This window comes from Tachypleus tridentatus, chromosome 13 (assembly GCF_004210375.1).
Source record: "Tachypleus tridentatus isolate NWPU-2018 chromosome 13, ASM421037v1, whole genome shotgun sequence".
Classification (NCBI taxonomy): Eukaryota; Metazoa; Arthropoda; class Merostomata; order Xiphosura; family Limulidae; genus Tachypleus; species Tachypleus tridentatus.
In genome coordinates this window covers 232,542,777-232,566,443 of record NC_134837.1, presented here as the reverse complement: position 1 = coordinate 232,566,443, position 23,667 = coordinate 232,542,777, and the positions used below count along the sequence as shown (strand labels likewise).

General features: G+C 29.3%; 1 protein-coding gene across 3 annotated transcripts in view; it reads left to right on the top strand.

The window, feature by feature from the left end:
• Window positions 1-23,667, top strand: part of LOC143239260 (midasin) — a 217,603-nt gene that overhangs the window by 169,453 nt on the left and 24,483 nt on the right. For all 3 annotated transcript variants that reach the window (XM_076480175.1, XM_076480174.1, XM_076480176.1), the window contains 16 exons: window positions 211-466; window positions 3,629-3,717; window positions 7,220-7,378; window positions 7,685-7,780; window positions 8,978-9,072; window positions 9,980-10,091; window positions 10,523-10,685; window positions 11,635-11,744; window positions 15,251-15,355; window positions 16,240-16,365; window positions 17,125-17,263; window positions 17,630-17,679; window positions 21,043-21,139; window positions 21,744-21,855; window positions 22,347-22,458; window positions 23,018-23,133. In XM_076480175.1, the coding sequence (XP_076336290.1) occupies window positions 211-466; window positions 3,629-3,717; window positions 7,220-7,378; window positions 7,685-7,780; window positions 8,978-9,072; window positions 9,980-10,091; window positions 10,523-10,685; window positions 11,635-11,744; window positions 15,251-15,355; window positions 16,240-16,365; window positions 17,125-17,263; window positions 17,630-17,679; window positions 21,043-21,139; window positions 21,744-21,855; window positions 22,347-22,458; window positions 23,018-23,133 (1,937 nt within the window). The remainder of the gene's footprint in view (window positions 1-210; window positions 467-3,628; window positions 3,718-7,219; window positions 7,379-7,684; window positions 7,781-8,977; window positions 9,073-9,979; window positions 10,092-10,522; window positions 10,686-11,634; window positions 11,745-15,250; window positions 15,356-16,239; window positions 16,366-17,124; window positions 17,264-17,629; window positions 17,680-21,042; window positions 21,140-21,743; window positions 21,856-22,346; window positions 22,459-23,017; window positions 23,134-23,667) is intronic.

The window sequence follows — 23,667 nt, the reverse complement described above, 5'->3', positions numbered from 1 at the left end:
AGTTACATTGTGATTTCTGTTATCTGATTTTTATAGGTTAATTTTTCCCTTATTTGTCTGCAAAATAACTGAAATATTACTACATAGATCTTTACACAAATTTTCTTATAAAGAATGTATGCATAATGACTTCTGCATTTGTGTACAGCTACTGTGATGAATTCTTATGCTAAAAGCTTTTTTTTCTTTAAATATTTTGATACATGGCAGGACTTTGCAGATTTGGTGTGTTCCCCAGAAGAAGCTTTGAACACAACAAGAGAGGATCAAGCAAAAGATGAGATGGCTGACATGACAGATCAACAGTTATCTGAGGAACAGATATTAGAAGTTTTTCACATTCATGACCAACTAGTGAAGCTACTACAGAAGTCTGGATCATCACTGTCTCCAGATTTTGTTACCCCATTCTTGCTGCGACACAGTGTGCTAACTCATATATCCGAATCAGTGGGATTCAGTTTAGGTGATTAACCTACAAAATATTCTAACCATTAGTTTGCTCATAGTTATTGCATAATGTTTTTAAATCTGTCGTCATTTAATCATGAAACACTATTGATTCAATACTTGTATATATATATATATATGTGTGTGTGTGTGTGTGTAAATGAAATTAAATAAACATATTTAAATGAAGTTAAATAAGTAAACAAAATCACAAGTAAGGACTGCATTAGAAACAGCAAACTCCAACTTCTGATTAATTATAACCATAAGTTTTTAAGCCAAAACAATACATATTACAAAATGCAGCATATTTTGTTTAATTCTATTGGTTCTTTGTTTGGGCTTAAAAAATATGGTTATATATATATACATACGAGGGCTGTTCAAAAAATACGCTGACTGTTTGAATTGCGCGGCTCCAGTTGGTTCCAGGGGAATCCGCTTGGTGTCGCTAGGTTTGCACAGATCAGCTGATTACGACGCCATTTCCCAATTGCAGATATCTTCATTTGTGTATTAGCTACGCAGTTTTAAGTGAAGTGCGATTTTTTCGTTTGGCGGATTTCAGAATGAATGACCTGAAGGAGCAACGACTTGCTGTGAAATTTTATGTTAAACTTGGAAAATCTGTGACTGAAACTTTTCCTATGCTTAACATGGCTTACGGTGATGTTGCTATGAAGCGTACGGCATGTTTCAAGTGGCATGAACGTTTTAAGGATGGTCGACAGTCCATTGAAGATGATGAGCGTCCTAGACATCCTTCCACGTCAACTGACGACCCACACGTCGACAAAATCAACACCTTGGTGCGGGCAAATCGACGTCTGACTGTCAGGGAGCTTGCTGAAGAGTGTGGGATATCAGTTGGATCTTGTTACGAGATTTTGACTGAAAAATTAAAGATGCACCGCGTTGCTGCAAAATTCAGCCCTCAAAACTCGTGAGTTTTTGGCCAAACACTCGATCACTGTTCTTCCCCACTCCCCCTACTCACCTGACCTTACTCCTTGCAATTTTTTCTTGTTCCCCAAACTCAAAAGACCCTTGAAAGGAAGAAGATTTGAGACGATTCTCGAGATTAAGGCAAATGTGATGAAGGAGCTGGAGGACAATACAAAAGAAGCGTACCAGGACTGTTTCAACAAGTGGAAACACCGTTGGGATAAGTGTGTGCGTTGGGGAGGAGAGTATTTTGAAGGGGTCCCAGACCTGTAACTTCTAAATAAAGTACATTTTGTTTTATGATGTCAGTCCGCGTATTTTTTGAGCAGACCTCTATATATATATATATATATATATATATATATATATATATATTTTTGTTGTTTTTTTTGTGTGTGTGTGTAAAGCAATTTAACCCATTTGCAATGAGCTTGATATAATATACACAAGTTAAGTATTTGTACTATAATTTTTGTTACAGTATGTATGCCTTCACAAAATCTGGTAGACCTTTAGTAGAAATGCAAGTATTTAACACAAAAAAGTCAGATTTTTTAATATAGTATTTTTACTAAATATTTGTTTGTGAACGTACTGAGTCTTTTTCATTATTTGCAAAGTGATTTTCATGTTATGATTAAAATAACTATTATTTTCAAAAATCTCAAATGATTTTGTTATCTTTATAACTTTCAATTAGACTTTATATTTGATCTGTTATTTTCTCCACCCTAACTATATGGAGTCTGTAAATTTGACTGACATCGTAACCACCATGAAAAATTGGGAAATATAAACTGTACTTTTTTTATTGCAAAATGACTATGGATCCATAATACAAATGTTTTGTTTAAATATTTGAAATCTCTTAACATTACACCTTTATGTATATTTATTATTTCTATTATATTGACCTTTCAATCATGCATAGCTGATATTATAGAACTTGTATTGAAATGGCACATGTGCACTCACGTGATCTTTTTCCACTGATACAAAACTGACCTTTAGTCTTTACAAAGTGACTTGTCTTGGCTGTGCTTGATTGAACTAAGAATTTGGTAAAATACATTCATTTCATTTTTTATACATGATATATATGTACATAGATCATTACTACTTACAAATAAGTATAGCAAACAATTATATCTTCTAGTCATGACAACCTTTGTACTCGTTTGCTGTTAAGCCTTTTCAGGTTTTGCATATTTAGGATATAAAACGAAATAATTTTTTTTATGTATATATACATTTGAAATAAAAAAATCTTAATTAACTATTTCAGTATCATAGAATTCCACTATAATCAATTAAGCTAAGTAACTGAACTGTATTTATTCAAAAATATATAATTCGAGCACACTAAAGACACAACCTTACTGCTTGAAATCTTGTTATGATAGAACAAGATGGCTTCCAAGCACTTTAAAATGACTGAGAAGGCAACTGCAGGTACATTCTGAGCTTTTGTTTGGTCATTTACAAGTGATATATTGAAGTATATATAAGGAACTGTTTCCAAAAATAGAAAAATATGAGCAAGGTCAGTGTATTTCACTCAGTACATGAGCAATATCTCAGCATATAACTAAAATATGCAGTTTTTGTTTTATATTCTAGCCTGCCAATATCAGTAATTTGATTTTCTAATTTGTATGAAACTATAGACTTAATATTTTGAATCAGTGCTGCATTCAACTTATCACGTGACTCACAAAGATCAGTATTTAGGTGTTTTCTTTTATTTATATTTAATATTTGACTAATATGTAATACTAACATTTGAACTATAATCTACAACTTGGTACCAAACTTATTGACATAGATACATAAAATAGTGGTTCAATAAAATTTTGAATGTGAGTTAACAAATGCAATGGTATGGCCTTTGACCCACAACCCATTGTGTTAGGGTTAAGGAGTTGCTCCAAATATATTTGTGATAGCATTAATTATACAACTTTGCAGTATAGATAATACTTTAGGTGTGTGTTAAGACATAAAGTAATTGAAGTCAGATATATATTTACAATTGTGCTTCTTGAAGTTCCAGACAAAGAAGTAAAGATAAAGTTTTTCAGCATTAATCAGTAATTTGCATAAAAGTGATGTATGTTTCTCAAAGCTCTCTCTATAAGTTTTGGATATTTTAGCTTCATAAATGTTTGTGAATGACTTAATGAAATAAGTTATTAATGATTTCAAATTTAGGAATGTTTTTGTTTATGTACAGATGCACTACTAGACAAAGACCTTATTGGTGGAATCATAACATCATTATCAATTAGTCATTTGGGCTTTTTTCCATCAAACCAACAAATGGTGAGAGTTGTTTTGAGAGATTAAAATAAATTATTTGTTCCTAAAATAATAAACTCATTTTCTGATCAATGGTTTGATGAAAGGTTAGCTGAAAAATAGTGGAAATTTCTTTTTAATTTTTGCATCTAACACTTGTATAAGGAATAGATCGGAAGAATAAAAGTTTGTTTTCAACATTAAAGTTAATCATAAAAGTTATGGTGTTTACGAATTGTGTACAGATGAATTTTTGTGTTTGTCTTATTTAACTGAATGTTCCCAAGGTCATTCTGTTACCAACTCCACCTTGAAAATAATTCTAATAAGTGTATGAAATATAGCAAGATGGTTGGTAGAAAAATACTTTTGTTTATTGGACAGTTTATAAACTGTATGTGCATTACCTCTATAGCTTCCTAAATATATATATAAAGTTTAGTACCCTTATATACTATATGTGGTATTTTCTTCACTCTAACATGAGTTGTTGCAGAATCAACAATGTGGGGTAACTTGAAAAGTTCATAACTCTGATACCAAAACCATAACATTCTGTACATTTGGGCATGTAGACTTTGATCCCTACAGAAACTTGTAGGTTTAAAATGACATTTTTATCCCCAAGGAATGGGTACTAATGATGGAGCTTGTAAATATTTGTCTTTTTTGTACTGTAGAATAATTTAGGGGTTCAGTTTTACATTGACAAAATTTGGACATGTGTACAGATTTTAGACTTTGTTGGTATTCAGCATCATGGTTCCTTAAATATGTATTTATGTGTATATATGTATATATATTCATATTGCCATGGCATTACATATCAACTCATGAAGTAGTGAAACCATTAATATTAATATTTGTGGTAAAAGTTAGGTTAAGCTTTAGATATATGTATCCCTTGAAGTTATTCTTAATTAATACATTAGGAATATTTCATACTGCTTATAAAATAACATTTTAGAGTGGCTTTTTGATCCAGCTATGATCAAAAGTTTTAGTATTGGATGAAAGGAAAAAAAAAATTCAAATGCTATCTTTTAGTCCAGAACTTTCTTTTCTTGAAACCACCCCAATGTAGCTTTGGCCTTCTTTTTTAGTTTGTATTAGCTCAATTTTTATCTCATCTGATGACAAAATCTTCTGCAACGTGTCTGAAGTGTCATTTAAATACTTTATCTCAAACTTCATACAAGATTTAAGACAATTATTTTTTCAGCAATGTCTTCTTTCTTGCTTCTCACCCATACAGGAGAGCTTTGTGTAGGGACCAAGATATTGTTGATGTATGTACATTGACACTCATCTCAGACATGGAGCTTTGCAAATCCTTCATAGTCACTGTTAGCCTCCCATTGGCATCCCTAACCAATTTTACGGTTACTTGGCTCTTTAGTTTGGAAAAGGAGTCTGAGCTAGGTGGTATGAAGCACATTCCATTTCTTAATGATGGACTTACTGATTATCTCTTTGAGTATGATGAACATTGAAAGTTTCTTGTAACCTCCTTCTGACCTGTGCTGCTGCTTTAGCACATTATCTCTTACTTGTTTGAAAAGCTCCTTGCTCTTCATGGTTGGTTTGTCATATTATTATACGAGTTGTGGCTTTAATAGATGCACTTACTTTGAAGTCAAGTTAAAACCATTTTAATTATACACAGACAGAATTCACTATACTAATTTTATGACCTTTCAAACTATCTTTTGCATCTGAACTGATTTGCTGTAGTAAAGGGATTTAATGCTTTTACAGTTGAGAATATTTTAATTTTCTTTGAAAATCTAGCTTGCTTGTATAATATCAGCATGTTTTTTAGCTTTCTCTGTTTGGAGTAGATTATGTACAAATCTAATGTTATGTTTATGAAACATGACATTATGTCCAAATATTATGACAAATGTCCATTACTCTCTCTCTATTATCCATTTCAAAGGCAGACTCTAGATAAGATGGACATGATCAATGGTGGCACTTAAGATGATTTCAGTAAGGAGAGTCTTATAATTTTAACCATGATTTTTTTGCTAAAGTTTGTTGGATGGTTTTTACAGTCTTAACAACCAATGAGTGACTCAAAGAGCTGTGTTTATAGGTTGTGTTTGATATCAAATTGCCTTCCATATTCTGCATAGTAATAAGTAGATAGGTTTTAAAATCACTTAGCATTGGCATCTATAACGGTTTTCTTTATCTTTATGAAAACCAGTTTCATCTTATATCTGAAGTTTTTATGTTAACTATTTCACGAAATTTAAAAAAATGGCTTTTTTGGGGGTGGAAATTGATTAACCTACACATACACCTGGATTATTAATGTCTACAATACTTCACCATAGTTGGCCACCCTATTTTTAAACAAATATATTTAATTATTAAAAGTACATTTTAAATCTTGCAAAACATTAGAAGTCAGTAGGTTTAACATCTGTGTTAATCAAAGAAATGTGAAGTGGAATGTTAACAAAGAAATGCTGTGTACATGGTTCATTAGTACCTCCCATGAGAAGCTATTGGAGCACAACAATTCTAATCATGCAGCCATCAAAACTGCATTGCAAAGACTAAATGTTGTTGGTCTGTTTGGCTGGCTTACATATTACTTGATCTGGCAACCAATTAATCAAGTTGGAGCTGTGGTCTCTTTATTTCCATTTTTTGGATATGCGAGCAAGTGAAACTGTTTTGACAATCAAAGTTGTAGTAACCTTCTATATTCAAAATTTTGCAATATAAACTACTGAAATGCAGGTATTATGATGTGTTGATACTCAAAATTAAGAATCTGTGGCTCTTCCATCTGAGATATCTACCAGGATAGTTTTGTAATGCCTTGTGATTTTTACAGGCAAAACTACACCACCATCAAGCCTTGATCATGAGTATTAGACCTATTTGTAAATATCAAAAATACCTCATTAGTATTGTGAATTAATTTCATAAAATGACTTCCATATATTTACTAGCTTTTTCAAATCAAGTATGATTTAATGACCTTTAAAACACTATTATTCATATCAGTCAGAAAATAAACACAAAAGTTTAAGTTATTATGTGTTGTATCAATTCTCATTAATTAAACATTAAACTAAACTTTAGATTAAGCAATATCTTTTCTTTTAAATAGCTAATGAAGCATAACTTCCTTAAAGTTACAAGGAGTAAAAATTAATAAAGTTTTTATTTTTCTTTATTGTATTGAAGATTGAGTGGTTTTACACTAAAGATCCTTTAAAGGTCTTTTACTTTAAATTGTAGTAGTAATCTAAAATAGTTAAATTGAAGTTGACTTTTAGGTTAACCTTATTTAATATTATTAATAAAATTATTAATTTTAACTCTTTGCATTTTCCTTCCATTTTTATTTTGTTTCAAGGAAGAAAAATGCAAGATTTAAACTTTTGTAAATAGAGAATTTTGATGTATGCATATTTAAGTAACTAAATATTTACACTATGTTTTATTTAAGTAATTTTATAATAAAATAACCAGTTGAAATTGCTTTATTGAATGAACCTCTTAGTTCGAGACATCATTAGCAGCAAAAGGAAGAGGCTGTTATGACATCTATCAAGATCCTAATCCTTCTCAGGTTCTTTGTTGTCGACCACTTTTAGAAAGATTTAGGAGTCGTGTCAAATTGTTGCTAGAAACATTTGAGGACCATCCAACTCTGAAGCAAGTAGGTTTTAAAACCATTAATAGTTTCTTGAATATAAATTACAAGATAAAAAATGTAATAAGCTTGTGGATAATGTATATAATGTATGTGTTTTTTCTCTATAGTAGATTTAATATTTTGTAAGTAAAATTATAGTTCACATTGTTATAATTGAAAACATATTTCCAGTAGATTTACCTAATTAAATTTATCTTTTATATCATAAAAATATATTGATTATGCTATTTTCTCATCATGCGAAATTGTTTCTAGACCATTTACTCAATTAAACCTTCATATTAATTTTAATATTTTATTTAACTTCAGGTTTTAAAAGTTATCGAGCGAATTTTAAGTTTCTCAGTTGCAAGTCCCCTAATGAAGTTCATCACAGGTTTGGAACTGCTTCTGTCAACAGCACAGGTAAACTTTTTAAATTTTGTGATAAACAGGTCTTTGTTACAGGGCAAAACTTGAGCAACTATTTTAATTTTGAACTACATTCCATATAAAACTGCAAACAATCATAGACAAATAATCTCCCAAAAAATTGTTTTCATTGTTATATTTACTTGAGCTGAGTACAGTAAAATCGATATTAGTGCATTGAAAGTTATGCCAGTAAATTTTCAGGTGAAAGTGCTCAATGCATTAGATGTTTTTGAATCAATTTAATAACCTGTTTCTTTCACATTAATTTTTAAGTTTAAGTCTTACAGTAAAATTTTCTCATTAACTGATTAATTCTTGAATTTTTTACAATTGCAGAACTTAAAAATACCATATGAGTGAAACAATCATTAAATAGTCAGTCTCCCTTGAACAAAGTTCAACTACTATCTCCATACCTCTTGTACCCAGTCTAAGCTAAAAACTCATAAGAATTTACAAAAAATTAAAAATTATAGTTAGATTTAAATCTGCCAAAAGGCTGTAAAATCCAAACAAGACATAAGCAGTTTAGTAATCCTAAGAAACAAGATGCATCTAGACTCCATCATCCAGACAAATATGCTGTAGCTAAACAATCTTTCAACAGTTAACATCATTTAAATGGGACAAGCACAAGATATTAGTGCAATACTGCAAACTCCCAAAAATCAAAGAAGCTCACAATAAAGATGTTTAAACCTAAACCAAGAGTCAAAAACTCTCAGTATCTGGAACCACTTTCTACAGAAATTCAACAAAAGTAGAATTCAACAACCTTTCCAAGGATCCAGTTTCATAGTTGAGAACTCTGTGAAGGCTGTTCTATGGTTTTATTATATTCCATCTTTTTTACAAGTTATAGACTTGATGAAGGACTGAGTATGGTCTCCAAAATATCTCAAAGTTAAGAAATACAGCAGAAGTCTAAAGAAAACTCAACTTTCTTGTTGATTACATGTTAAAGGAAGATAATAAAATAAATTTATAGTGTATGTTTATGTCCAAATTTACTCTAGAAAAATTAGATACTTACCCTCAACTAATGTAGTATTATTGTTATTAGCCATTAAAGTATCCTATGTATTTATGTATTCATGAACACCATAAAATTGTTGTTGTTTTTAATATTTTGTTACAACAAAATTTGAACTGTTAAAATGATGTACTGATGACTTTTATTGTTTCTAGGATTGGGAAGTGAATGCTCACAAAGGAGTCTCACTACAGAAAGAATTGGAAGCAACCACAGAATTGGTTATTAACTGGAGGAAGCTGGAATTAAAGTAACTAACTACAGCTCATGCTTTATCGTTTTCACAAGTTAGCTGACAATTAGTTGAACCCTGCATGGCCAGGTAGTTGAGGCACTTGACTCGTAATCTGAGGTTTGCAGATTTGAATCCCATCACACCAATCATGCTTGTCCTTTCAACCATGGGAGCATTATAATATGATGGTCAATCCCACTATTCATTGGTAAAAGAGTGGCCCAAGAGTTGGTGGTGATGACCAGCTGCCTTCCCTCTAGTTTTACTCTGCTAAATTAGGGATGGCTAGCATGGATAGCCCTTGTGTAGCTTTGTGCTTTTTTCGAAATAAAACAAACACATAGTCCAGTAATTAGTTGACACTTGCTGAAAACTGTATAGTACAATATTAGTCAGTTACTACTGTTGTTAAAAACTATATAGGCCGTTATTAGCTGACACTCTTGTTATGAACTCTTTAGTTCAGTATTAACCAACTAACACTTTTACAGACAATGTTTTAGTATAATATCCATCAGTAGCCATTAAACTCTTGAGAACTTGTTGGTGTAACATACATCACTTCCTGAGAATTGTTTAATCCATTATAAGTTATTTGATATTTTGGTTTTGGATGCTGTTTAGTCTCGTCAGCTAACATTACTGTTACGAGCTGTTTGATTGCATTTATTAATTAAGTTTCATTACACATTAGCAATTTCTACATTTTCAAGAAAATTATGTTTATTGGTAAAGCACCTGTGACCATAAATAGTCTATAGATAACATACTAAAAATTCATTTTTGAAAAAATTATTATGTTGAAAGGGGCTCTATTCCATATCTTAGAGTTGCACTTGAACATTCTTGAAGATTACTGTTACTTTGAACATTGTATGAACAAAAAAGAGGTATCATGGATATTTTTTCTTCTCATTTTCAGCTGTTGGTCTCAGTGTCTAGATAATGTACAATATAAGAAGCAGGAGTCTTGTGCTAAGTGGTGGTTTCACCTGTATTCTTTACTCTCATCTGTGTTGGATTTTAATTCAGAGGTATTGTAGCACTTATTGGTATCTGAAATGTAATGTTAATTGCTAAATTTTAATGTTAGTTTGAAGGGAAGGCATATTTACTCTAAAAAGCTAATTTTTTATGTTATTTAGAGTTGTGTGTTTTGATATTTCTCTTATTTCACAATTTTTTTTCAGTAATTTTAAATATTCACTCTTCCACTTTGAGATATGTTTTTGTTGTCATTTGAAACTTTAAACCAAGATAATTGCAAAAGTACCAGTTTCCATTATGTTTTGTCATATAGTAAATTTTCCTGTTATTCTCACTTCTTCAAAAATTATATTTCAGGCTTCCACTTTGATTTCTTTTTTATCATATATCTGATTTCTTTGTCTTTCTGTTACTTCTGATATTTTTCACTAATAAACTGCCTGTCTTTTTTTTACCAACTTTGGTTTATTTATAATAGGAAAAAAACAATGAAACCTGGAATGAAGACCAGAAAATAAATATAGTTCAGTCTCTGCTTCACTTTATAGAAACATCTACACTTGGAGAGTTTGAAGGAAGATTAGAACTGCTTCAAACTTTCATTTACCATATAAAATCCTGTGGCAAAAGTTCTGTTCAAGGTTAGAATCTTAAAGTTTAGGTAAAGTTAAAATCTTTCCACAGTAAAACTGTTTGAACATTTGATTTTCTCGGAGTCTTAGCCTGGAATGTTAGATTTATGTTGGATTAAATTCAATTTTAAATACTACTCATACTTTTTGGAAGGCTTTTAGAAATTCTGTAAATTGATAACTAAATACAACAATGCCCTGAATGTTAATTCCCTATAGTGAACAGGAAAATGATGCCTATACATATTAATAAAACTTAAAACAGTTTAGTTTCAATATCAGTCTAAGATCTGTTCAGTCTAAAATCAGCATCATTAAAACATTAACTTGGGAGCAAAAACTAATAGAAGAGTTTTTTGTCTGGTAATTTTTTCATCTATTTCTTACTTGAGTCATTTTTTAATACATTAATGTACCTTAACAGTGATTTATTCAATAAGCCCTTTAGTACTGACATCGAGCACGTCTTTTCTTATTTGGAAGAAAAGATTTATTTGTTAGTGCTTGGGAATTTTCAGAACTGTGAGAACCCATTAGGCTGAGGTCCAACATTTCAGAGTTAGTAGATATCAGATGAGCTTGAACAGTTAAAAGTATTTAGGCATTAGAATAATGATTTAAAAATTTTCTTCATTTCTTCCTAAAACTTTAAGTTCATCAAACTTGTTAGTCATATTTCTTGTCAGTCACTTCATTTTTAGAAATGTGTGATATACATGCAAGTTAAAGGGTTATTGACAGTTGAGATCTGTCAGTAATGGATTTTACTAAATTATGTGCTTTTAGTTAATATATTTGCTACTTACTTACTAAGCTTATGAATTTTTACATAAATTAAGAAAAATTAATATAATAATTTCTTTTGGTATACTATGAAGCTGTACTTAAATTATGTTTCTCCAAATGTCATTGAGTTTATGGCTGTACAAATAAATCTATAATTTTCTTCACAATACAGAAAATCTCCTTACCATTTTCTCCAACATTTATCATTTCTACGGACAATTTTCAAAGGCTGTTTCATTAAAAATTTCAACAGTGAGAATACCAATTGAGAAACAAGTAAAGGTATGTGGAAGTTACTTCATATATATGCAATTCCTAATGTGATGTAACAAGTATAATATTGAATGTCACTAAATATTACATAATTTGTTTCTTTTGATATTGAATTTACTTTTAACATTTTGAATTATAAGATAGAATATAAGTTGTTATCAGAAACATCAGTTGCTGTTTTATCAGTTGTGTCACAATTGGAAATTTCTGATTGTAGATTATTATAGTGCATGACCTTCCAAATTTTGATTATGTACAGTAAAGTTGATTATGTAGTATCATTGTGTAATATTGTTGACAGTGTAATTTTAAAAATTGTAATAACTACAGCCATAAACTAATTTATAATAAATTTGAAGACTTTTGCTATCACTCTACACATTTTGAACTAAGCTACTTTCTTAACCAAACAAAAGTATTTCAACCGAAAGTCAAATAAAATGAGAACATTTGAAATTTTTCAGTTGCTGAAAGATTTTTTAAATTGTTCCTATTGAAAAGTTCCTCTAATTTTATTTTATTACATACGTAACAATCAATTTTTCAACCTTAAAAAGGAAATGATAACTTTAAATGCATTATATTAAATAAGATCCCCATTATGTTGGTTGAATTATTTAAAATTTATTACCTCTCATCTCAGCTTAACACACATGCTTTCAAATGTGTTTCAAATATTAGCAGTTACACTGTGTCACTTTTAGATATTTTTCTCAAATCATAAAATATTAGCTCTTATTGACGATAAAAGTGTATACACATTCGTGTTAGTTACAGGTGCAATGGGCATCTGATTATGAGAATTGTTTGTCTTTATGATTTTTCGTTTTTCAACCATTTGCTTCCTGCTTAAAAAACCCAAAATATCTAGTTTTTCTCATTCATAATAAATCCAACTGACCAGCATTTATGTTTATTAAGTCATAACCAACTTAGAGGTATTTTTTGGAACTGTGCATTTTCATAAATAATGGGCTTATCAAGTGATTAAATGGGATGTTCCACAGCTGTCCAATAGGTTAGTTATTTTATAAATACTTCTATACACCTATTTACCACTTTAATCTTATAGTGGCATCTCTGACAGTAATGTCCAATTCAAACAAATGACACCCCTTACCATCAGAAACTAATGGGATATCCCAAATTTCCTATCAGTGTGATGCCATGCATTCTTAGATAATCTCTGACAGAAGATAAGAGGGAGCTACATAACATATCATCTTGAGAACTTCACAAGAAATGCCCAGATAGATCTCTGGCAAACACACTGTGCATAGGGTGCTATTATCAACCATTTGTTAATGTATGGTCTGTAAAGAAATTTGTATGCTTTGCAATGTGTAGAGCACTGTTTAACTTTTCATTCATTCAGTGTTTCAACTTATGTAAATAAATAAGAAACAGAGACTGTTTTAACTTGTGATGTTTTATTCAGAAGGCTGTTATTATGAATAAAGTGGTATGAGTAGTGTTATTTTTAATTTCTATGCAATTTTTTTTTGTGTGATAGAGAAATTTAAACAAATTCTGTCAATTCTGATTGTCAAACCTACTATTAGAAAAAAATCTGGTTACAATTATTAAAAAATATGAGCTGCTATTATTAAGACATTTTGCAGTTATTTTTTTAGTTCTTTGATGTAAAGCTTAATCTTATTAAACCTGTATTTTAAAACAGTTTTTCCCAAAAGCTAAAAGTAAATATTTAACTATTAGGAATGAGAATTTTTGAATACATATTTGTTTTGTCATTCAAATAATGCTTTATGTAAACTAGTTATGCTATATTTTAGTCCTAAACAAAATGTCTTATTCCATTAGTTTCAGTATTCTGTGTGTAACTACTGCAATTTTTGATTGACCATTATCTAATTAATGTGTTTTTCCAATATTACAACATGGTATAGTTATACAAAGAATTTTTCAAGGGAAGTATTCACTGAAAATTTGCATGTAAATTTAACTGAAAGGTATATAAGTTGGTTTTTAAAATGCTAAAGGTTATTAAGTGGCATGATGATGTAAGGACTATAGAAGTAGATTGTTCATTTAACAAATTAATTCAGATAGGGCTGGTTGGAGAAAAAAATTAGAAATTATATTTCTTGTTAGAAATAAACTACAAACAGTATATTCAAAACTGAGAATGTGTATTACCAAGTTTTATTTGCTTCATAAGGCTGGTTCTTTTGCAATTTTAACACATTGAAATAGTAAAAGAGTATATAGAAATGTCATATGACTAAGATATTTTTTACAGATTTACTGTACAATTTAAAGTCATCATCATATCTGAAAAATGTACATGAAAAAAACAACAACAAAAGAATGCAGTGAAGATCATATAATGTCCTTCAACCTACAACATTGGACTGTTTTTTTCCTTTGCTTTCTTCCATCACTTAACTTTTGAAAAGGAACAGGAATTTAGTTTATTTGTTTTTTTAAATTATTATACTGCAAAACAACGTTTAATTTGGATTTCTTTTAACAAATATATTTTAAAATTCTTTCTTGTGCTTCAGAGAAAGGGAATGGTATTACAATTTACTGTGTATTTCATTCAATATTTAAATTATATATAAATAATCTTAAAAGTGGGGTTAATAATTGGTATTTCTTCTGTGTGTTATCTCAGCATGCATTGATATCTACTTCTTACAAAAACATGATGCAAACATTTCTGTGTTATGGTCATATATACAAGATTTTGTTTTTAGAAAAAAACATTAAATTAGTATAGAGAGCTGTAAAAAAAGTATTTATATATTTAATCTTAAATAGTATCAAATTGTTTGTTTTTTCAAACTTTAACTTTTTTTTCTGTTATTCTGTTTCCTTAGCGAATTGATTTTTTATTTTACTGTTACAATAATCAGATCATGTATAAAACATGTAGCATGCCCCAATTTTGTTTTGCATCTTTCTGAACCATGGAATATATTTTTGCTATATATGTTACATTCCTTATAGTCATCTCTGTTGAAAATTAATAATTTAATTTAAAATTTCACACTTAATAGGATCTAAAAATTTATCAGTGAAGTAATAAAACATTAACTCCAAGTGGTTATTTTACATAAAAAGTATTTGTTACCTACTAAAACAAATGTACTATTTAATTGTAAATGCTTCTATTGAAAGCATCTAGAAATTTATTATTTCCAGAAAATTACATGGATTTTAGTGTTTTGAAATTTCTAGTTCATAAAAATTGCTGTTGTACAAATTCCATATTATATAAGGTATAAAAGTATAAAAGCAGTAACTAAATCTTGAAGATTTACTTTTTCCATCAAACACTTTGGGAGTTTTTATTGTAATATTTTTAGATGAAGTTAACTTTTGTAAAGTTGGTTTGTGATTGACATTGTGACACAAACATTTGCTATTATCATGCAGATTACTGAACATAAATTCAAATTCTTGAAGCAACCACTCTATTTAAATTTAACAATGAGTTAGGTTCTGTCCAATGAAACTTTAAATGAACTTGTGAATTTTATTTGAAGGAATTTGTCAAGATTACCCGTTGGAATGACATCAACTTCTGGGCTGTTCGTCAGACAGTTGAGAAGTCTCATCGAATGATTCACAAACAAATGAAGCAATTAGATGTAAGGAGACATTCTTTGTACAAGTTTAGTAAATATTTCTATGTATAAATAGGCAAAATTTTAATTATTTTTCATGTGTTTTATTATGTTAATTAATTTGGTAGTGATATTTACAGTGAAACTTTCAGATTGGTATAAAGTTCATTTGACCTAGAAAAGGGCATTGGTTTTTAGTTTCTGACACATATTATCAAAAATGAATTTGAAAACGTTTTAACAGTCAAAGTTCTTGAAATTCCATCTGTAGATAATTTAGAATATTTTTTCTACTTTTAACAACTATCAAGTTTGACTTAGATTTTAGGATTACATAAGTTAATAATGTTTTCAACTTGTTTTTTTACAAGTAAAGTTCTGATTGTTATAAGATGTTTGTGAACTAATTTTTTCTGTAATTGAGTATAACTGATTCTCTGTTTCTAAACTTTTTATTTTGATGTCTTATGATATTTCTTGAGTTGTTTATTTTAGAAAGTGACAGTATATGCTAATATTAGTAACTTGTGTTATTTTTAACACTTTTTTAATAAACATAACTTGCTAAAATTGCTTTAGAAGCTTTTCTTTATTTTTTAGCATTTTATGTAATGGTTAATTATTAATATATTGTGTTATGTGTTAAATACTTTATTTTCTGCAGTACTTATAACAAATAATTGTTTACTGTTGTGTTATCTATAGATGCATGAAAATAACTTTTGCAATGTAGAACTTTCTAAAAAGAGTAATAATAATTACAATGCTCTCAAAGGCTAAATATTTTGGTAGTATTTGTGCCTTATGGAAGAAATGCTTTTGTTATGTGGAATCACTTGAGTTTGTTTTTTTTTGTAATACTGCTTTTTCCTTTTGCAAATGATGGAATTTTTTAATAATGTTTTCAGAAAGAACTAAACCAACCAGTGAAGCCTGTCTTTGAGCCATGTAAGGATGTGAATTTGGAAACAACTTCTGAAATGGGAGTTTGGGTTTTTAAAATAGATTCCACTCACTACTTGACAGAAAATGAGGTAAAAGAGCATCTTATTTAACAACTTAAAAAAAAAAAAGATCACAAAGGTTTACCTGATTTTTTATTTATTGTGTCATTTTTAAGATTGCTATTGGTTATATAGTGTTGTTGTTCCATACATTCAAAATTTGTTAGTTGTTCAGAAGATATATATGGTTCAGTTTACTTCTGAGTAATAAGACTGGTTTTAGTGGTGACAGTGCCATGCTGAAGATCAGAAAGTCCATAGTTTAAGCCATGGTACAGCTGAACATGCTCCACTCTTTCACTTTTTTGGCACTTTATATGATTGCTAATGTTACAGTAGTAGCAGGTACTGTTGTCTGGCTGCATTCTCTTTGATCAGTAGTTAAGAATTAGGGCTGAATGTATCTGGATTTTGGTAGACCTTAGGAGTTTGGTATTTAATTCTTATGCATATATATGTCATCACTTGTGTTGAAAATGTTACATACTGTATCTTTAACAAGTTATTTTTATCATTCTTTTGAACTATTTTAAGTAATGTTTTAAGAATATTACTTTGCAGAATTTATAAGCAATATCAGTATAAAATTTTGTAATTACTTTTAAGTGCATTCAAATAAAGGCAAAGATAATTAAATTTCCTGAATTATTCTGGTGCTTTCAAGTAACATACAGTATGCATTTGTTCAAATTTTAACTCAGGTATTTTTAATTTATATTTAGAAACAAATTTAAGAATATTTTTAAAATATTTCTGTTTCTTCTGAAGTTAATGGATATATATCTGTAGGGTATTCTACTTGACCCTGTATTGGAAATTCAACTTAAGGATTGGCCTAAGTTGTTTAAAAGAATGCAGAAGATTGTAAAGGAAGTTGTGACTTGTTCATCTCTTCATTCACATGTATCTTCGTTGAATTATTTCAGTAGTTAGTATTTTTTTATTTTCAGAACTATTTATATTTTAAAATGAGTACATTCTAATAAAAGTGATTCATAAATTTAAAGGCACATTTTTATATTGCTACACTACTGAAAGGGAATAAGATAAATTTGAATTCTGAGTAATTTTATCATAGAAAAATTGATAATTACAAATAATGTAAATATCTCATAAATTTTCTTGTAATTTACTAGGCTAATGTACATTAAGGTTCACCACATGCTTTGAATTGAAATCAGGAAGAACATTCTTATGTAAATATTAAAAAAAGTATTTTCAGTTTCATTTATTTATATCAGTTTTTTGTTGTTGTTTTTAGTTTTGATCAATTTAAACTTATCATTCATTTCAGATGAGATTGTATGCACTATTAAAGAGCTTCAAGCTCTAGATGTACCCAGTGTAAGTGTTTTTACGTTTCTTTGTATTATATTCTCTTAATTTTGGTAACTAAATGTATATTTATTTTAAGTAATATCATATTGTTCTGATTATAAGTGATGTTTTTTATTAATAATTAGGCTGTAAAATTCATAGTCATCTTATAATCATAGCTGACCATTGGCTCCTTCCTTTTACTTTAGACTGTCAAATTTCAGAATGTCCAGATAGTCTATGCATCCAGGCTAGATGTTCACTCAAAGTCATTGCTAATTCTTGCAGCTAATCCACCTGCAAGCTGTTCAGTTATAGTACTAATTTTGTGGACTAAAAGAAAGGACATTATTGATACTTTTTTTGTTCTTTCCCATAGTTTCTAAAATTGGGGGTCACCTTATATGCGAGATCACATTGTAATTGGGCCAACGCAGTATATTTTATAATCTACAGTTAGCATTTCAATAATTTCATATGTTCACTCATTTAACTTCCCTTTAGCTAGACTTTGGAGTTGTGGGTGGTGTTGATTAGCTGCCTTCCATCTAACCTACCACATTAAAATTAGAGATAGCTAGTTCATATAGCTTTCCAATACCTATGTGCATAACTGAACAAAAAACACACACAAACAAACAAGTTTCATTCACCTGGCTGTATAAATAAATTTGTGGTGATTGTAAGTAGCTGTCATGTAAGCAAAGCAACAAATTCTTTTTTATTTTATATTTTTCAGTTTAATTATTAAAAATACTTGGTTAACCAGAAAATACTTATTTCAACAAATTTTCATTTTCCAGAACAATTGTGCAATATAAAAAGGGCCCGGCATGGCCAAGCTTGTTAAGGTGTGCGACTCGTAATCTGAGGGTTGCGGGTTTGCATCCCTGTCACTCCAAACATGCTTGCCCTTTCAGCCGTGGGGACATTATAATGATACGGTCAATCCCACTATTCATTAGCAGAAGAGAAGCCCAAGAGTTGACTGTGGGTGGTGATGACTAGCTGCCTTCCCTCTAGTCTTACACTACTAAATTAGGGATGGCTAGCACAGATAGCCCTCAAGTAGCTTTGTGCGAAATTCAAAAAAACAAACAAACAAAACAAACAATATAAAAAGTTTGTTGTTGATTTGCACAATTGGCTGAAATATCTGATCTAATCAGTAGTCAAGTTTTGGCTGTTAAAGCTGTAAGAAGCTGAGAGGGGAAAAGATAAGATATAAAAAGATATTATTTCCCTCAAACCATTGTTTAAACTTTAAGGAGAAAGTAATTAACTTTTCTCTGATTTTTACTATTATGGTTAATAAATTGCAGTACAGCTTGAGTCAAAGTAACATTAAATTATTTATTAATACTTAGATATTAACCCATTGACTGCTGGTTCGCTGCACAGAGTATGGTCTGCCTCCAGCAGTTGAATGTGAGTGTACTGTATACTGTGTATAGCTTGAAAAATTCAATGTATGCTTAAAGCAGCTGCAGTCAAATGGTTAACTTTTTCACCATGGGTAGCTTAAATTGGACATATTATGACTTTTTTAGAGAATTGCATTCAGTGTTTAATTAAACTGCTTTATTATCATTGTATAATCATTATAATTTGTTTCAGACAAATCTCTGATTTATTGTGTTACATATGATACATATTACAATGTCAAATAACTGGAAATTTGAATTTAGAAGTTAATTAAATGTTGATATGTATTAAACTTAAGATACTTGTTAACAAGATTCATATGCACAACATAACACAAATATTTTAATAAACAAACAACAATACAATTTATGATAACGGTTATTACAAATAATTATTAAAAATATGGGTTTGTGTACAAGAGTTTTACAATCTATACTGAGTCTTCTATCTTGTCTAGAACTGAATATTTCATTAATGAACAAATTAATTCTGAGTTCATATTGTTTCACCTAGCTTGGGTTAGATAGCTTGGTTGGCCTCATGCAGCTTATAAGCTGACATTTTACTGACGAAAATATCTAATGTCCTCATAGAAGTACTGACATTTGAAGTTAATTCACTAAAGTTTGTAATGTTCAAAATTGCTATTAGCTTTCTTTGAAGTTTTACACTCTATTATTTATAACTAATAGAAAGCCAAAGTTTTACTCTGAAATGATTTACTATGTTATTTTCTCTACAGAGAATGTCTATGTTGCCTCCAGTTCAAACATTATAATTCACATTCACATCAATAAGTTCAGCTGAATGTTTAAAGGCTCTCATAGCATAGTCAGAAAGTCAGGAAAATTATGGAATTATATGATTTGCTTTTTGAATGTTACTGTCTTGTGTTCTTAGGTGCAGTATTTAATTAGATAAAAATTATTTAATGTAATAGTATGATTAGTGTAAAAAATTAGGTTTAAGTTTCATTGGCAGTTGACAGAAAAAACAAGAAGATCTAGCATATTCTGTATTTATTATTATAAAAGTAACCAAAATGTAAGAATTAGTAACTTTTCATGTTAGATTATGTGACATAATGAAAATTCTTCACTATGTATGGTCAAGAGCAGCTCATGCATTGCATAATTTGATAAGATAATGTGAGTTGCATGTTTGTTGTGCAATTTACAACTTGTGTGGCGGGATTATTAGTTAGTCATAGTTTAAAGGGCATTAAACAGATGTCTATTGTTACAAGCTTTAAGTTACGTAGGATAAACAATTGTAGTTTTGTATTACATCTTGCAGTCATTTTGAAGGGAAAGAAAGTAATTTAGATTCATTTTTTATGTTATGGTGGTTATGAGATTTTTCAGTTTGATCAGTTGAGTGTAATGTTAGGGTAGAGAAAATAACACATAAAATATAGGAAGTTTCACTGAAAAAAAAAAAAGTTTGATATTTTGTAGGTTTTTGGAGATTATGCAAATGAAATTTGACAATTTTCAAAGGAAAAAAAATTTAACTTGTAACATGACAGTCACTTTGCACTCTTGATTCCAGGTACTTATGTTGTAATTATTAGTAAAGATACTTCATTTAAGAAAATCTTTTTTGTGTCTGTGTGTGTGTGTTTGTGTGTGTAAAAAAGATCAGTAATGTTTACTGAAAACCTACCAAATTTCATGGAGGTACTCAAAATATATTAAACGTTATGGCATAGAAACTGATGGTTGCAGATTTAGTTGAACTGACAGAACTCATAGCAAGACAGTTAATCAATTTTTAAATGATTAATAATTTTCAGCCAACTTAAGTTTTGTTTCAAATGCACCTTATAATTCATTCCATTCAATTATATTTATGTGAAAGCATATTATGTAAAATTAAAAGATCTTGTGTTGTTTTTGTTTGTTTGTATTCGAGCACAAAGTTACCTAACGGGTTATCGTTATCAAAACTATTTTCTTGTTTCAGGATAAGGATAAAGAAAAATGGAAATCCAAGGCCCATCATATTCACCAGAGGAAACGTAAAGCTTTGAGTGACTTATTCAAATCTCTGACTCTGATTGGTAAAGTTTTTCTTTTGACTTGTTGAAATGCTAATATGAAGATGATAATGTGTAAAGTGTTTGTGAAGCTTGGTGGAAAACTGACAAATCTTGTATGAACTATTTTGATTTTATCTAAAGAGGAAGTTACAATTGTTTGTGCAGATTAGCTGTTAGTAAAATGAATTTTTGTGAGAGACTATAAGTATTTTTTCTCTGTTAGATATGAATGATCTTTGGCTTATAGTAACATGGACACCTGGTTGAGATTAAATAATTTTTTAGGAAAATTAGAAAATGATAATTTGCAAAGACTTCTTATGCTTTAATTCCTTTTTGGGATCTTTATTTCCCACCTTATACAATGTTAATTTTATATAATTTGATATATTGTTTGTATAAACTGAAGCTTGAAGTTGATGTTGATTTTTTTTTCATCAAAAACATTAAGTTTATATTTTTATAACATGGAAGTTATTTATTTCTCAAACTTCAATATAGAATGGAATTGTGGGGTTCTGGTCATTTGTTGCTCTTTATGTGAAAGAAAATTTCACTGAAAGTATGGTTGTAGTGTGTGTCTTCTACCATTTATCTATTTGAATGAATGTTTTGGTTTTCTTAGGTCTCTCATTCAGGAAAGGTTCCATATTTTGTAAAGATCTCAGCATCAGTGATTTGATGATGACCACCTTCGTTGACGTTGAAGCTAGTTTTGAACATCTAGTTTATGAAAGGTAAATTTCTTAGTATGTTCTAGTTTAGCAATTTGCCACAAATATTAAATTGAAGTAGATGGAAACAAAGAGCTAAATTCAAGAAGTATGATTAATATTATGAAATTACAAAGAATAAAATTAGCATTTTTACAGGTTACCATGATGGTATTTCTTATGGATTATGAACTATAATAGTATATAATACAAATTTTGTGCACATGCAGAAAAAAAATAATTTTAATATTTAAAAAGTATATTCACTTATACTATCATTGATATTTGTAATTATTTGAAACATGAATTCAACTTGTTATTGAACAAATAAATTTTACTCCAGATGATACATTTATAATGATTTTTTTCTCTATGTATTAAAGTGAAAACAAATACTTGAACCATGAATTTTCTTTAGTATACTTTATTTATGAGAAATATATACAACATTAAGTGTTATGTTCTTAGTTCACATTCCTAACAAAAGATGTTGTTTTCAATACTTCTATTTTAAGGAAGACTTGTGATCATACAATTCTTGACACTTGGAGTGGCTCCCATCATTACTTCTATTCTTCCATTTCTCAGTTAGCTGTTTTTCTAGTTGCAATTCAGCATGCTTCAAAGGTAAACCTTTATGTTCAAGTGTTTTTAATAAATTATAGGAGTTTTGCTGTTTAAAATTCACTTCCCTCCACAAGTTTTATTTGATTTTGTTTAATTATATGACCTGTTTGCCATTAAAAACCTACAGATATATTTTGAATGTATGAATCACATATAACTTTGGTGTTCTTTTTCATGAAATTTTAATAAAATATTTCTTAATATGTTTTACAGGAAATTTTTTTTTAATAATTCTACTTTCTACTATGTTACCAAACACTAAAGTTCTACTACTTATTTCATGGAAAATGTGTTGCTTTTCTGTTGATGTTCTTAATGGCCAGTGTAACATAATGATACAGTATAATAATTTTTTTGTTTTTAATTATTCTTTTCATTGAATGGACTGACTAGATTTTGTATACTTAGAAATTAAGTAATTCATGAACCACTAAATGTATATATTTAGAAATTGAGTAACGCTTGGATCACTAAATGCATAAGCTATTTTTAATAAACAATTATACTGAATTTGTGATAATTTGATGTCACAGTAACTAAATTTAAATTTGGTTTTTAGGAGCTCACTGTTGGAATTATAGATAGGTGCCGTGGGTTTGTAGGTCACCTTCTGATGCTGGTGTTGTCTCAGAGAAGAGATCTTTCTAAATCAGTTAAATCACTTGTTTCTCTGAGGTAAATGGAGTCACAATTAGTTAAAACTATAAAAATGTGGATGCTGTCACAAATAAATAAGTGGAAACTATAGTAGACTCTGTGATAAAAGATCTAAATATTACAAGATTTGAAAATTACAAAAAAAATAATTTTAAAAATATTTGATATGAAGAATGAAGTTCTTTGTGGATTAAATTAAATAAGAATTTTTTATTAATATTTTATACTTATTGTGGCTGCAGATATTTTACATATAATAAATGAAAATACAAAGAAAGTTAAAATAACTATATAAAAAAGAGAAAATGCTGTCATGATTAGCTGCATACTAAAAGAACAATTTTATTCCATGCTCTGTTGTACATACATTACTCAATTAAATATTATTATTACATAAAAAAGCTTTATTCATAATTATCAAGTTTCCTTTTGTAATTATTATTTGTTTTTGACCATGACAAAATTCACATTAATAATGTATACCTAAGAACTACTTGTCATTTCTTTAAGCACACTTAAGCACTTCTATTGATAATTTAAAACTGCCAGTTT